Source organism: Brienomyrus brachyistius, chromosome 7, assembly GCF_023856365.1.
Source record: "Brienomyrus brachyistius isolate T26 chromosome 7, BBRACH_0.4, whole genome shotgun sequence".
Taxonomy (NCBI): domain Eukaryota; kingdom Metazoa; phylum Chordata; class Actinopteri; order Osteoglossiformes; family Mormyridae; genus Brienomyrus; species Brienomyrus brachyistius.
In genome coordinates, this window is record NC_064539.1 from 20,366,378 (window position 1) to 20,383,729 (window position 17,352).

General features: G+C 43.8%; 1 protein-coding gene across 1 annotated transcript in view; it reads left to right on the plus strand.

The window, feature by feature from the left end:
* The first annotated feature begins 5,239 nt into the window (after window positions 1-5,239).
* The window catches only part of LOC125746656 (uncharacterized), a 34,474-nt gene continuing 22,361 nt past the window's right edge, over window positions 5,240-17,352 (plus strand). The window contains exons 1-10 of the mRNA XM_049020915.1: window positions 5,240-5,332; window positions 6,195-8,357; window positions 8,544-8,570; window positions 9,190-9,396; window positions 10,580-10,657; window positions 10,751-10,900; window positions 11,298-11,600; window positions 12,462-12,539; window positions 15,650-15,805; window positions 16,744-17,046. Coding sequence (XP_048876872.1) covers window positions 8,564-8,570; window positions 9,190-9,396; window positions 10,580-10,657; window positions 10,751-10,900; window positions 11,298-11,600; window positions 12,462-12,539; window positions 15,650-15,805; window positions 16,744-17,046 — 1,282 coding nt within the window. The 5' untranslated portion in view covers window positions 5,240-5,332; window positions 6,195-8,357; window positions 8,544-8,563. The remainder of the gene's footprint in view (window positions 5,333-6,194; window positions 8,358-8,543; window positions 8,571-9,189; window positions 9,397-10,579; window positions 10,658-10,750; window positions 10,901-11,297; window positions 11,601-12,461; window positions 12,540-15,649; window positions 15,806-16,743; window positions 17,047-17,352) is intronic.

The following is a 17,352-nucleotide window of genomic DNA, read 5'->3' on the forward strand; positions in this document are numbered from 1 at the left end:
CAATCAACGCACGATGTAACACGTGGTACCGCACAAAGTAAACAATGATGAGCGGTTTAAGCGCGGATTTGCATGGCAAATCCGATAATTTTACAATAATTTTAAGCTGCTGATACTTCAACATTTAAAACCTGGCAACACTGGTAAGGGTTAACTTCATTGGAATGAAAGCACAAACTATCTAAAATTCCCAGATATACATGGGTCGTTAGTGTACCAAGTAAGCTACTGATGTTAACAGAGGGCCAGCATGACTTAATACATTCTTATTCTGCCCTTTCAAAAAACGTGACACTTATTAAGCTTTACCAAACCCGATAATCTAAAAAAAGCAAAGTAGATGTTTAAGTAGCCAATACAGTGCCGTTGTACTGAACACATTTGGCAAAACAGTAATTTCGTATTACATCTGGATGTCTAAAAATGTACTTTGAAAACTTTACCAAAATAACACACATCATTATAATCATAATAACAGTCATTTGTATGTGCAGAAGACTTAAAGTGGGTATTTAGTAATTTCAGCAGCTAGACGAATTGAATGGTTTTATACCTCTTTAAATATTTCTTTCAAAAAGAACAACTGAGATTATAGCCTATCCTAAACTCACAATTTAGCACTTACACTAAGTTTTAGAACCCAAAGATTGCACACAGTGAATTTTACCGTTGAATTTTACCTCAGATATCCTCCCGCCTTTTTCACAGAATTTAAAACCGCGTCTCGCGCCATGTAGCTTGCGGCGAGTCTTTCGTTACTGGTAAAATAGAATCTGGCTGAACTGCGTTCTTGTCATTCTAAATTAGAAAAAAAATATTTCCATAAATATTTATCTAAATTAACCCACTGCAAAATATGTCTATTACGTTACGCTTGTATTTATTAAGGGGGGTGAGTCCTAGAATGGCCCTTGGTGCAAATTATGGTTCTGTGCAAAATATACATGAGGTAGTACAGCCATGGAAAATGTTTTGATCGCGTGTCGGGCGAGCGAGCAGGAAGCGGAGAATCATGATCGGGCAGAAGGGAATCCAGGAAACGGTATTTATTTAGGCAGAAATACCAAAACAGGTACAGAACGGCAAACAACGTCAACGACCGGACTGGGGAAACAGACTTGAACGAGGACTAAATACACAGGACTACTCAAACTGACAGTTGGTCACAATCGGGATAGCACACGTGGTCTGTGGGGGCGGGGGGGCGTGAAACACAAGAGGATTGCACGAGCCGGTCATGACAGAAAAAACAGACCACAGCACAATTTTTTGTTTCATTCATTTCTCAATTTGTGGATGTGTGGCTGTGAATAATATATATATATTCTGCAAACTGAAGCTTTGTTCTTCCCTGTTTATCATTAATAAAGACATTCTTCCTTGCTTTATGGGACTTAAGCCCCTGATACAAGCTATCCTAGCAGTGCACTTCACATCTGCATTTAATGTTTCCCATTCCTTTTGAAAGTTACTTGATGTCATCCTCTGATTCATGAGCAACTGTTGCACAAATTAATGATAATCTCTGGCATTAGAAAATTGCTTCCGCCCTGGCTGGTTTTTGGTCATTCCCAGTGTCTCCAGCTTTACCTTATTCTTGTGTACTGCTGTCTTAGAAATTTTGAACCTGGAAGCAACCTGCTGCTTGGTGTAGCCTTCTGAGCACATTGACATTTCTGAGGATGAAGGTATGGCCAACATGAGGGTGTTTGGTAATTTTAAGATTAAAGATAAAACATTTTTTCATGAGGGAAAGTGTTCCGTTAAGGCATAGTTCTCACTGTATATGATAAAACAACAGAGCTTAAAATACCAAAAATAAAGAATACAATACAATACACAAAATAATAGGGTTCTGTCAGCTATGCTGCTTCGATCCCTAACATAAGGAATATAAGTAAAATCCAATATAGTTGTCATTCCGTATCCGCAGGGGCTTGGTTCGAGAATCCCTCCACAGACACCAAAATCTACAGATGCCAAACCCCTTATATAAAATGACATGGTATATTTGCATATAACCTATGCACATTCTCACATATACTATAAATAATTTCTAGGTTACTTATTGTCACGGGACGCTGGAAGCCGGTAAGGCGAACAGGCAGGCGAGCCAACAGGAAGCAGGCAGACAGGCGAAAGCAGGGCAAACGGGGATTTATTTAGGCAGACGGGAACAGGAAACATCTCACACGAACTAACATCAATGACGGACAAAGGACTCGGGTAAGACACGGACTGAAATACACAGGACTGAGCAAATAAACTAGATACAGCTGGGTACAATCGGGAGAAAACACGTGGGTAATCAGGGGGCGTGGCACACAGGAGGAGCGGACGAGCCGGGCATGACACTTATAATACCTAATACGAGGTAAATGCTATGTAAATATTTGCTATTCTGTATTTTTTGGAGAATAATGACAACTGCAATAGCATAATGCTTTGTGAGCAGCAAATTCAAGTTCTGCATTTTGCGACTTCCTTGAATTTTTCTCTTTCATATTTTTTCGATTTGCGTTTGGTTGAATCCACAGATGTGGAACCCATGGATACGGATGGCTGACTACTAGTATAATGCAAATGTACAGATAAAATGCCTTTTAGTGATGCAGTTACGAATGTGGCTACATGGGATTACAGGATTTGATCTGATGCACACTACAATGCAATGAAATGGTATCTGTTGTGGTGTCATGCTTAAATGAGGTTCCTTGAATATTTTGAACCAGGATGTTTGGTTTGCAAATGGAATGCAGCCACGTCTTCTGCGCTTCATTCCTTCCTTAACTGCAAAGCCTCCTACATCCAGTGCCAGAGGCCAGTACCAATATGTTAGCAGAATAATGGCAGGAAAAGAAATAAACCACATCAGATCCGCAGCACTTTTTTGGGGTTGTTTACACCAAGCTTCAATGGCACTCACAGGTATATCAACTTTTTTTGCCAATGAGTTAAACCGAACTTCTCTGGAAAAAGACACACCTTTTTAAAATTTACTTTCCTTTTTGCTTTTATCTGTATTGTATATGAGAGTTAATCTACTGATCTCTTTTTCGGTATATGGGTCAATGATCAGATGTCTGTTTCAGGTGTCTGGTGGTGGTGATCTTCTCTTTGAAGATGGTGTGGAAGTTATAAATTTCAGATGGACGTAAATAAATTGCCGACACTTTAGGGTGGGAGAAGTATATTGTCTGTGTGCACTGGGGCACCCCGCATGCGACGAAGACGAGCCTCGCTTCACAAATCCACATCCATTTTTATACCTTTTCTACGCATGGCGTCCCTACATGAACTTACCAGATGTTTCACGTTAGCCCGCTCATATATCTTTGTTCATAAACTGTTCCATGTATGATAAATGTGAAAAGGGGAATAAGCATTTCAAAGAAATAAAAGTTAATTTTAAGGAAAAGGGATGGCTGACAAAAGCATATCTGGTTCTTCAGTGAAGTTTCCTAGTGAGCCTGGTGGGTAAAACAAAAATAATATGCCGTTCGGCTGGGTTGATGATAGTAGGTGCGTGGTTTTCATCTGTAATGAGGATTGGAAATGATCAATTTGTCCCCTTCCCTGCCCAGTGAGACAAGGAGTGTGGGAGAAGGAAGTTGGCAGACAGTGCAGTTAGAGTGGCGGTATTCTGTAGGAATCAGAATGTAGGGTGCTGATGTGTAGCAAGGGCAGGAATGAAGTCAGCCTCGTTTCATGAAAATCAGGATATACTGGAACCACATATTATAAAAGCAATGATAGTGGAAAGTTTCTACCTCAGTGGGTGAAAACATAATAATAATAATAGATACTTTATTGATCCCCATAGGGAAATTGTCTTTACGCCTCCCACAACTTGCTCTTTTTTCATAGAGGAAGTTGTCTGCGAAGGGCTGCCACCCGTAGCGGCGCCCAGGGAGCTGGGGGTTAAGGGCCTCGCTCAAGGACCCACAGGCTGAGGCTGGGTTTGAACCTGCGACTTTCTGATTACAGGCTTAGCCCACAGAGCCACAGGCTGCCCTCAAAACATCATCTTGATTCCTTGCTCAGTGGACTTGTGCAGGTAGACTTGCTGGTCATTACACAAGAAGGGTCTTGGTCAGGCACAGAGTGGGACTAAATTTAAGCCCAGGAGTTTTACATTGAATTCCAGCCCATTTTGTCCTCGTTCTGGGGGAGCTTTGATATATGATCCCACAGTTCAAGTCTAATTATCCCGATAAATTCATTACTAATATTTCAAGAAAAAAATAAATAACATATAGCATATTATACTGTTTAAGCAGTCTGACTTTCTCAGCCCAGCCTCGTATATTTATACTGTCCATTATTTGAGAAACTTCCAGTAATTGTGATTAGCAATAGCAAGCGATTAGTTGTGGCACCTCTGCAACGGTGCACTGCGCTCAAACAATCAGACACGTGTGCCACATATTTGCGTGTTTACCAATGCAGAGCAATCATGGTCTATTGTACATGTGAAAACTGGCTGGTTAACATTCTAAAGCACTGTTGTAGAATTTTAAAACATACAATTATTTTGTTTCAGACTGACACAACAGCAAAACGGCCTACTGGGATTTCTCCCGAGTCTCCCAGTTGATCATGTCAGGCCTGGTCTTGACACAATAGATGCTTCTCACAGGACTGATGCCTATGCAGCTGATATATTGATAGGACACAGGGATAAGGCAGCCAGTACAATTAACAAAACAAAGGCAGAGACCACAGCCTAAGATACACCAGCCGATCCATACTGTGCCGTACCATTTTATAACACAGTAATACATTTTTTAAATGGTTTAAATTATTAATTTGATATTAAGGTAAAAACTCAAGTTCAAAGTGTAAAAACCCAGACTAATAAAGTTGTTTTACATTTTTCCTTTATACGCAATAAACGTCTTATGAAACCTAATGAAAAAAAAACCAAAATTTTGATATAACAAAAATGTTATAATGCATATTCATCCCTAGACCGGGCTCGATTTGAATTGTAAAGGGGGTACCAATGAAAATCGTCTTTGAGGGACCTCAGCACGAACAGCAAAAAAAAATGCAAAAAATGTTTAGACCGAAGACAGTTAGTAACATGGGAAAAAAATCAATTACGTTGATTTCAAGATCTTTATCTTTTTTTGGACAACCCCGGTGTCCGGGGTAATGATAAAAACCTTCTAAATGTGTGTGTCAATTGTTTTATTTCTGGTGTATATTTTTGTCACTTCTGTCTCTGATATGTTAGAACACTTCAGTTCATGTGAGTCACCAGGACCGTATTCCGCTGTGTCCCGACACATCTTCAGAAGATTCCTACAAGCAAAGGGACATGACCAAGGTATTTTTTTTGGGTTGGTTCACACAACATTAGAAAAACCAACATTAGAATAACCAAAGTGATGTATTATGTTTCACGATCGCTGACCGGGGATAAGGCGAGCGGGCAAGCGAGCGAGCAGGAAACAGGCAAGGCAAGCGAATTCGGGGGAAAACGGGGGTTTAATTGGGGCAAGGGCAGGACGGAATACAGGCATCGACAAACATCAATGACAGACGAAGGACTCAGGCAAGACATGGACTTAAGACAGGACTGGTTGAAAATAATCAGACACAGCTGGGCACGATCAGGGAAGCACACGTGATAATCAGGGGGGCGTGGCACACACAAGGATCGTGCGAGCCGGGCATGACAGTATGATGGCTGGAATTTTAGTGTTAGTGCTAGTGTTACACGTTCTATGATTCCAGATTTGTTTTTTCATTTTAAGAATTTTCCAGAAATGCTGCATAATCAAATTGCTAATTATTCCCAACTAACAGACAACAATCTTTACAATGACACAGAGAACAGTGGAAAATCAGGCATTGAAATTTAGTAACTAACAGTTGAACAGCTCCCTAAGATACTAATACTAGTTAATTAAAGTTAATACAATTAATGATGAGATCAATAACAAAAGCAGTTACCATGATGATTTTTGTTTTTTACAATGCAATTGTATGCAAGAAAAAGTAACGTAAAACTGCACAGGATATATCGGTAGTACTGTACACAGGTTGCAGGTTAAAACTGATAATCCTTTATTTGATCTTTTTCCATATCTGGCAATGGCCACTGATTCGATGATGGATAATAGGTTCATTAATGAAATTGCCCTCAGTGTCTAAACCCAGGAGTTATGGAATTTTCTTCCGTATAGATGCCTCTTAAGAAGTGGGACGCTGGCTACTTAGAATCATGGATCCCCAACATAGAAACTGACTAACCAGAAGCCCCAAGGCAAAATGTCAGTCAACAAGCACCATGAACCCCAAGCCACTCTCACCACCAAACCAGTACCTGCTGGCTACTGACAGGCACAGAGGAAACAGGACTACACATGTGGAAAAGCCAGAAGACAGGTCACCACCAAGCCCCATAAAACAAACCTCTGAACAGGAAGCAACTGAGCCCTATGCGGCAATGATGATAAGTTTGGGCTATAATTGAACCCAGCCCAGAGCATCCTCACTTCCCTGATTAGCAAACCAGGGACAGGTGTGACACAATCGCTTACTTACATTAGTTACCAGTCACAATCGGTATCGGGCTGACTTTTCTTTCCATTAAATTCTGTACAGAGTCAGTAGCAACACAGTAGTTCACACTCTGTAGCCTTTACGCCATCACTTATTTACTACTCTGGTGTTGGTAGGTGATGCTCTAAGCTACACACTAAGGTCCATGTCATAAATAAAATCATCTGACTGGGCCTTTCGGCTCCGTACCGCTATAGCTACTTGTTCATATCACCATTGTCATCACATTCCTGACTGATAACACATCAATCATTGAGCGACAAATACCGTATGCACTGAAACATTTGGAAATCTGTATGATGCATTGAGAAATGATGTTCTGTTTGCCGAAATGTCATAATGGTGTAGGGAGTACACTTGTTGTTTTGCAAAATCTTAATAGTAATTTGAGAAATGCTCAAAAGCAATCGAGAAAAACTGTAATAACCATGAGCCAGGCTAAGCCAAAGTCAGTCTGTGTGGGCAGGATGCAATCACAGAAGCCGGTCTCATTGAGGAGTGTCCGTTTACCGTGTTCTTGTTTGGCAGGTGGCTGTGTGTTAAAGTTTACAGCCACTTAGCAGCCCCAGGGCTCAACTTGCGCTGCCGAATTGATGATGCCAGGTCTTCTGCCCCCTAATACCCGAGACCAACAGTCCCAACACTGCTGGAAACAGGGAAGCTGGGGGACTTGGGCTGCTAACTAGATGGACAGCCTCCAGGATTAGGTGATCAGAAAGTAGACTCAAGCACAGAAGACTGCAGAACCCAGACCAGGAACCTGGGAACCTAAAAGGGGCAAAACCACAAACCCAATAACACACTAAAAACCCACAAAGAAGGACATCAGCAGGACAGCACAATAGCTGTGGGACGCTGGCTACTTGGAATCATGGATCCCCAACATAGAAACTGACTAATCAGAAGTCCCAAGGCAAAATGTCAGTCAACAAGTACCACCAAACCAGTACCTGCTGGCTACTGACAGGCACAGAGGAAACAGGACTACACATGTAGAAAAGCCAGAAGACAGGTCACCACCAAGCCCCATAAGACAAACCTCTGAACAGGAAGCAACTGAGCCCTATGTGGCAATGATGATAAGTTTGGGCTATAATTGAACCCAGCCCAGAGCATCCTCACTTCCCTGATTAGCAAACCAGGGACAGGTGTGACACAATCGCTTACTTACATTAGTTATCAGTCACATTCTGTGTAGGCTGAGTTTTCTTTCTGTTAAATTCTGTGCAGAGTCCGTAGTACCACAGTAGTTCACACCCTGTAGCCTTTACACCATCACTTATTTACTACTCTGGTGTTGGTAGGTGATGCTCTAAGCTGCACACTAAAGCCCGTGTCATAAATAAAATCACCTGACTGGGCCTTTCGGCTCCATACCGCTATAGCTACTTGTTCATATCACCATTGTCATCACATTCCTGACTGTCTGATGACACATCAATCACTAAGTGACACATATGTTTGCCGCTGTCAAAATGCTTCATGGAGAAACAATATTGAAAACAAAGGCATCCAGATTCTTTGGAAGTTCAGTAGCTGAACTGGTTTTGAGGAGAGGACGCTCACCAGGCCGTTCTCTGAGCACATGCACAGGGGTGTGTTAGTCCGCACATGTGTGAGAGAGAGGGAAAGAACGGATGGGGTCGAGGAGAATATGGAACAGCTCCTGAGGGAGGAGCTTCCCGGGCCTCGATAAATAACTTTGTGGCAGTGAGACAAAGAGGATCAGCAACAGACCACAGGTGCATAGCGGTGGACGGGAGGCCATTTGGACAGGCGGGCAGGTGTGTATCACACGGAGCAGTTAAACAGCGTTTCAGGAGAAGATGACAACAGTGCAGGATCTGCTGCTTCCCTGTCAGCCACTGCTTAAGCTTGTGTTTTTAAAAATAACGCCTCTAACTGGCAGGCAGAAGCTTTCCAGAAGAAGTGAATGTTCAGTAAAAATATGCATTTGGCTTGTTTTCCAGTTATAAAAAAGAGGAAGAATATGGCAGGTGAGTTTTTCTCCTTTCCCCCTTCCATTTCTTACTTGCCTTCTGCTCTTCTGTGTTCATCTCTTAACAGCTGAATTGTCAGCTTTTTGTTTTTATCCGCTGCCAACATGTGGATGCATCAGTCACCTGCTCTCGTGATCTCTACTCATCTCATTCAGGAATATCTCAGGAAACACTGCCGAAAGGAGTCTGAAGAGATCCATAAACGAGCTCAGGAAAAACACAAAAGATGTATAAAAGTCTGACAAGATCTATAAAAGATTTCAAGAAAATTTCAAAAGATTTATAAAAGTCTGAAAAATCAATTAAAGATTTTTAAAAATATATGTCAAACTACCATGAAAGTGGTTGGCCAGTATAAAAATCTGAAAGCTATTTCGAAAGGATTCCATAAACGATCTTTCCTTCATAAAAAGCACTTCTACTTTGTTCAGAGTTAATTTAACTGGCACACATGAAATGTGAGGCACAGCAAACATTGTCCTTCACTGTTAGCAATTAAATAATATGTGCCGAGTTCTGAAACATCCATCTGGGTGAGAGCGATGAAGTGGTGCATGAGTGTGGCAGCACTGGGACTCAGTGCCCCGCCCCCCAGTCACACTCCCCTTCTCCTCAGACTTTGAGCAGGAGTTTCTGGAGGCCCACAACGCGTACCGGCAGGATCACGGGGCACCGCCACTGACGCTGAGCAGGGAGCTGTGTGTCTCCGCACAGAGCTGGGCCGATCACCTGCTCGCCATCCAGATGCTGAAGCACAACCCCCAGTCAGACAAGGGCGAGAATATCTTCTGTATGCAGAGCTCCAGTCCCATGAAGATTTTAGGTGACACCCCCACTTTTTTTTGAGGGGGTGGTGGTGGGGTTGGGGGCACAAGGGCAGGGTTAAGGCAAATATCGAGTTTAAAGCAACTATTTGACAAAAAATATCTGGAGCAAAAGCTTTGCACTTAATACTTGTAAAATTAACTAGTATCTGGAGTACACATCCTTAGCAACTCAATGAAGGTAATGAAATAGTAACCATTTAATCTTAATGAGTTAAAGTAGAAACCAGTAAACTTCCTCGCCACTAGTTTTACCAGCGCTTGATTCTTTTTTTAGTTGCAGATTTTCTTATCCTCCAACATGCAGCTATGAAGGACACCTCCACCAGGGGGCAGCTGTTAGCAGCATACTTAGGACTATCAGGGACTAGAAACTGTTTCAAAGCCAGGAGGGGAATCAGCCTGCGATGCACTGAGATCCAGATCCACATTTCCAAGATTTTGAACCCCTCAGATAATTTAACGAATGTTTATATCCACAAATATCGGATGGCAGCCCTTTGCAGACAACTTCCTCTATGAAAAAAAGAGCAAGTTGTGGGAGGCGTAAAAGACAATTTCCCTACGGGGATCAATAAAAGTGTCAATTATTATTATTATTATTATTATTATTATTATTATTATTATTATTATTATTATATCGTTTTCTTTAGAGCCACTGGAACATCAAACATATTGAATTACAGGTAGATCAAGGCTGGAAATTTAGCTCACCAGTTTGCTTGAGGTGTGAAATTTGGACAAAGGGCAAGTACAAAAAAATGAACACTAGTTCACCAGCTAAAAGAAAATTTACTTTTTACTTTAATTAATAAAGTAAAAGTTAATTTACTCTACATTTTTTACTCAAATACCGTCCATCCATCATCCATCCATTTCCTGAACCCACTTGTCCTATTCGGGGTCATGGGGGATATGGAACCTACAGGTACAAAGCAGGAAACAACCCAGGATGGGGCGCCAACCCATCACACGGCACACTCACACCATTCACTACTCAAATTCCCCAGTTGGCTATTAGCGAAAAAATTATGTTCCACCCCTGAGATACATATGAAAAAACCAACCAAAGAGAAATTGAATCAGCTCAACCAAAGGGGTTGATGCAATCAGGTGGGAACTTCCTGGATGGTTCCCAGCAATTATTTATCAGCGATGTAACTTTAATATTTGCATCTGCAGGGAAGCAGCCAGTGGAAAAGTGGTACAATGAGATCAAAGACTACGACTTCAGCAGGCCTGGATTTACGCCCAACACAGGTACCGCTCAGCCTGAAGGTCCCAGTCTGAACATCATTTTCTCTGACTTTGACTTTTGCCCTATACTGTAACTGCCCATGTTACCCCCCGTAGGTCATTTCACCCAGGTGGTGTGGAAGGATACTAAGGAGTTGGGGGTGGGCATTGCAACCGACGGGACTACCATCTTCGTGGTTGGCCAGTATTTGCCTCCAGGAAACATGAACGTCCAAAGCTATTTTGAGAGGAATGTCTTACCACCAGGTAGCTCTGCGAAGCAGGGGGGTCCTGCCTTATATTTGCATGGAGAAATAACCAGAGGTGGACAGTTCAGGTCCAGAAAGCAAAAATCCAGGCAAAAATCTTATTTTAACCAACCAGTTCAGTACTCTGTGACTATGTCTCTTTATACTCAGCTGGGTCTCAGTATTTATTACCATTTAAACTAAGGCTCTGATTGGTTTACGTAACTGTAGCCATGCTAGTAACTAAGAAATGATTATGCATTATAACTGCAAACATGAATTGGAGGAGATAAGGATAAGTGTCCGGGTGAGTTCCTGCCTGCATATGCAGTTATGGGGTGTGTTCTGATAAACCTGTCACGGGGTCTCCCAGCCCAAGTCCTTACTAAATGAAGGAATTCATTCTTGGCTTTTAGCAGGAAAAGTTAGTGGAAGCGACAGCAAGCCCCCGTCCCCTACCACCAAGGACACCACCAGCCCAACCAGCTCAACTCAACTGTTTGCAAACATCTCAGAGTTCCAGAAGGAGGCGCTGGAGGCCCACAATGCTTGGCGGCAGCAACACGGGGCACCCCCCCTCAGCCTGGACCTGGGCCTGTGCCGGGAGGCGCAGAAGTGGGCCGAACACCTGGCACAGCATAACATGTTGCAGCATAGCGACACTGACCTGGGCCAGAACATTTTGTCAATTTGGTCATCTGATAAAGTTCCAGTGTCAGGTGAGACAGGCTTGGGGGCGGGATTGTACTCTTGGGGGTGGGGCTGTTCTGAGGTAATGGGTGTGATTATGGGGGTTGTTAATTAAGTTTGGGGAGATGAGGGCATGGCTTTGGGTGAGCTTTGTTAGATTATTGTGTCACATTGACTCTCATTAGAGATTGAAAGCCTGATTGGGTAACGGAATAAGCTCCATTCAATAAAGAAATGTAGTCAGTGCTTTAGGAAGAAGCTAATGAATGAATTTATATAGCATCCATTAGCCTTGGCTGTAGCACAATGCAAAATCTGAATTTCACTTCAAGAAAAGAACAGTTGGGGCGGCATGGTGGTGCAGTGGTTAGCACTGTTGCCTCACACCTCTTAGACCCGGGTTTGAGTCTTCCCCAGGGTGCATATGTATGGAGTTTGCATGTTCTCCCTCTGGTATCATGGGGATTCTTCTAGCTATGTTGCCCCTCCCCCCGTCGAAAAACATGCTGTTGCTAATTGGAGTTACTGAACTGCTTGTTGGTGTAAGTGTGCTCTGCATTGGGTTGGTGCTCCATCCTGGGTTGTTCCCTGCCTTGTGCCTGTAGCCTCTGGGATAGGCTTTGGACGCCACTCCATGACCTTGAGTATGTTAAGGAGTTGCAGAAGATAGATGGATGAAAACAGATGCTGTATAACTCATTCATTTATTGCCATGGTTCACTCATGGATTTCCATTATCTTTTAATAATAAATAAATTAGAAATACTTCATTTATTATTATTCATAATTATATCTTTATTTATTACGGAGGGCAATGGGGACATTGGGGTAATGTACAGAAGCAGATGGTTTCAGTGCATTTTAATGGTACCTTTTTGGCATTTTAACAGGAAAATACGCAGTGGAGTTGTTGTACAGAGAGATCAAAGACTACGATTTCAGCAAGCCTGGATATCAGACGAGCACAGGTGACCCCCCCCCCCCACACACACACACACACACACACAGGTCAGGTTGGGGAGCATGTGCTGATACAGCATGTTGCTGCACTCACCACATGGTGAAACTCCTCGCCATCCCAGCTGGCAACCCCCCCAGGCAGACACACGGACCAGTCCCACCCTCCAAAATTAGCCATCTATCTGCCGCAGCCTGGTGCTACTTGGGCGTCTCCTTGGCCTGGTCCAACCACTCGGGTCCTCAGCAACTAGGATCCTGCGAGCCGGATCACCCTTAGGGAAACGTGCCACATAGCCATAGTGCCAAACCTGACAATCCCTCATAATGCATTTGGGGTTCCTCTAGCAACCGCTCGTTCAACACAAAGTCAAACCAGCGTTACCCAAGGATTCAGTTAAGAGACACTGTACCGAAGGAGTCCAGTCTTCATCTCAGCTCACTGGATAGCGTCCATGTCTCACAGCCATACAGCAAGACAGGAAGCACCAGGACTCTAAAGACTTCAACCTTTGTCCTGTTGCAAAGATATTAGGATCATCACACACCCCTTTCCATTGACCTCATGACTCACCATGCTCTCCCAATCGATCTGCTGACTTCATAGGAAGAGACATGAATGTCACTACCGAGGTAAGTGAATCTCTCGACAAGGTTGTCATTCTCCCTGCAGACAGACATACTGCTGATGCCTGCACCTAAAAAGTAATTAATGGCCTGGATCTTGGTTTTTATCCAGGATACTCGGAAACCCAGACACTCAGGCTCCTTGCTCAGTCTCTTGAGAACCCCAATCAGAGTCTTCATTGACTCCATGAAGATTACAGCATGGTCAGTAAAGTTAAGATCAGTAAATATTTCTTCACCAGCAGATGCCCCACAACCACTGGATCCCACAACCCTGCCCAGCACCCAGTCCATGCAAGCATTGAACAGAGTTGGAGCAACAACACACCTCTGGGGAACCCCAGAGTCAACTGGGAAGAACATGGAAGTTCTCCCTCCACTCTGCACAGCACTCACCGTACCAATGTACAAGTCGGCCATGATGTCCAGCAGCTTTGGGGGGATCCCGTGAAATCTAAGGATATCTCACAGGGCAATTCGACTGAGTCAAGCGCTTTACGGAAATCGACAAAGGCTGCAAAGAACCCATGTCGATATTCGTGCTTGTACTCAATGAGAACCCTCAGTGCTAGGATGCAGTCAATGGTAGACTTCTTAGGTGTAAAACCAGACTGCTCTGGTCGCTGACCGGCAAGCAAGTGATCACAGATCCTGTTAAGGATGACCCTAGCAAGGACCTTAACCGGCACTGAGAGCAGTGTTATACCCTGTAGTTGCCGCAATCCAGGTGATCACCCTTCCCTTTCCAGATAGAGACATCAAGTCCCGTTTTTCAGTCAGTTGGGATGATGTCTGACTCCCAAAGGGAAGGAAAGTTTGCCTGCAATGCCAAGAGGACAGCCTTACCACCAGCCTGCAGAAGTTCACCCTGGATACTACAGGTCCCTGTGGCCTTCCCTACTCTTCCCAGAGAGACAAGATGTTCCACACGCCTACCTGGATGGGCCACCACAAATTGGGACCCAAGTGCCGCCATGCAGCAGGCGATGCCTCAGCACCACACCAGCCCTGATCCCCAGCAGGCATGACCCTTTCAGCTCTCAGATAGGGTGACTAGATAATCCATGTCAGGGAGGACACTTTGAGCTACTTCGGGTTTTACAAACTACTTTCAAACTGAAAGGCTCCTGTACTCGGCTAAACAGTTCAGCTTTGACTGGTTTGTTTCCTTGACTGAAAGACTCATCCAGCTGTTTCACATTAGCCTTAGTGACACATACATGATTGTAGGAGACTGACCAATCAGCACACAGCAAGAACTCAGTGCTGAAGTGAAATCCAGATCCATTTAATTGAAATGGTAATTTATAGTTCCTGCCCTAGCTCAGAGTGTCCTCTCTGACATGGATTATCTGGCCACCCTACTCTCAGACAGTTTCAATTCTTCCAAAGATGAGGCTGCCGAAGGCTATCCCACATCCCCTTCAAGATGCGTCCAGCCTTCCTGCGGCTGGCTGCAGCAGAGTTACTCTTGCAGAGAGCAGAAGAGTATCGTGGCTGTTTAAACTGAGCTGCTGTGAATTGTTTTACAGTGCCTGGAGTGCCAATTCCGCCACCAACCCCCAAAATTTTTCCCTGCAAATTGGAGGACTTCTTGCAGGGCTGGATGCAGTTTAACGTCATGCCCACACACACAAATGTTTCTAATTATATCTTTGTGGGGACTCTCCATTCATTTCTACGGGGAAAACTCTAATCCCAACAATGATGACCGTAATCCCAACCCTAACCTTAACCATAATTAACAAAAAAAATTCAAGACTTTCGGCGTGTTTAGATTTTGATTGCATTCACAGATTTTTGTGGGGACCTGAAAAGGGTTCCCCACAATGTCAAAATAACAGATTTTAATTACATTTTGGGGCACATTTGGTCCCCACAATGCAAAGTAAAATGAAGCCACACACACGCAGAGATGTTCACGGACACACAAACATGGACACACATGCGTGTGCAGACACAAACACATGCGCATACACACACACACTCACTCTTCGGTCTTTCAGTAGTAGCACTGACCCACCCTGTTATAATTTGGTAGCAGAAAAGAAATCCTTGTTCATATGCAATATTTTTTGCAGTTTCTTATATTACGTTGCGCATGAATAGAACCAGTTATTTAAAAGTTACATTTAAGCAAAAATAAGAAAACTATATAAAATGCTTTTTAAAATAAAAGCAAACAATCAATGTTACTTGTGTTTGGACGAATGTGAGACCACTTTGAAAATCTGTTTTTTTTTTTTGTTTGATCTGCGTTTTGCGCTAAGGCATACTAGCGTTTCACACTGGATCACTGGAATAAAACAGTCCTATTTACTGATGAAGTCAAGGTTGAGATTTATGAGTGTATGCAAATGTATCATCATGCAGTTACATGATTCCTTAACTGCTGCCCAAATCAGGAATGGGAACAACAGACAGAGAAGGAGCAGGTCCTCTGTGACTCCATGTGCGGATTCAGGAGGTGATGCTGACGCTCTCTGTCTCACAGGTCACTTCACTCAGGTGGTCTGGAAGGACTCTCAGGAAATGGGCATCGACATGGCGACGGACAGCATGGGGAAGGTGATAGTGGTAGCCCACTACCGGCCAGCGGGTAACAATATCAAGCCTGGCTACTATGAGCGAAATGTCCTCCCACCACAGGGTAAGAGTCCAGTTTGCAGCAAGCGTGCACCGAACCAGACAAGGGGGTCATTAGTAACAGCCATAAATGGCTCGTTTTACTCTCCTATCTGCACATCTACGTAGACCTAGTGAAGGATATTTACCTGCAGTTATGCAGGACACTGCCAATAGGGGGTAGTATTTAACACACAAATCCATGTTTGTTCTCTTCGACTTTTGATGAACCCATTGTTACTAGAAAATATTGTTGAATATGATATATGACAAACAAAGCAATTAATAACTATTGTCATTGAGTAAGTAATTCAATAATTACTGTGAATAACTAAATACTAGTAATTTAAACACAGATAAATGAATACAAGTTAATTAGTTAAACACAGAAAAAATCAACATACAACAAGTTGTTAAAGATTGTATGACCATGATGTAATGTTGATGTGATTTGGAAATGTAGGCAAATACGGGAAAATGTGCAGTGATGCAGTTATGGGGTGTTTTATAATAAATCTGGGGTCTCCACCTAGGGGGCGGCATGGTGGTGCAGTGGTTAGCACTGTTGCCTGTTGGTTAGCACACCTCTGGGACCCGGTTTTGAGTCTCCGCCTGGGTCATATGTGTGCGGAGTTTGCATGTTCTCCCCATGTTGTCGGGGGGTTTCCTCCGGGTACACCGGTTTCCCCCCACAGTCCAAAGACATGCTGAGGCTAATTGGACTTGCTAAATTGCCCGTAAGTCTGCATGTGTGAGTGAATGGAGTGTGAGTGTACCCTGTGATGGGCTGGCCCCCCATCCAGGGTTGTTCCCTGCCTCATGCCCATTGCTTCCGGGATAGGCTCTGGACCCCCCGCGACCCAGTAGGATAAGCGGCTTGGAAAATGGATGGATGGATGGGGTCCCCACCTGCCCCCCACCACAACTCCTTACTAAATAAAGGAATGTGTCCTTGGGTTTCAGAAGAAGGAGGGCGTGGGAGCGACAACAAGACCCCGACCCCTACCACCAAGGACACCACCAGCCCAACCGGCCCAACTGAACTCTCTGCAAACACAGCCGACTTCCAGAAGGAGGCGCTAGAGGCCCACAATGCTCGGCGGCAGCAACACGGGGCACCACCACTCAGCCTGGACCTGGACCTGTGCCGGGAGACGCAAAAGTGGGCCGAACACCTGGTACAGCAAAACGCTTTGCAGCATAGCGACACTGACCTGGGCGAGAACATCTTTTATAAGTGGACATCCGATAAAGCTCCAGTATCAGGTGAGATGGGCTTGGGGGCGGGACTGTGCTCTTGGGGGCGGGGCTGTGCTCTTGGGGGTGGGGCTGTCTTAATGCAGTGGGTGTGGTTTTGGGGGTTGGGAAGTTTGGGGGCGATGAGGATGTGGCATTGGGTAGGATTGTTAGGCTAATGTGTCACATTGACTTTCATAAGAGTTCTAAAGCCTGATTGGGTAACATGGAATAAACTCCATCCAATAATGAAATCTAGTCAGTGCTCACTTTTTGCAATTATTAACTAAAAAGAACTAAAAGAAAAATCAACTTCCGCATGCTGACAGCAGGATA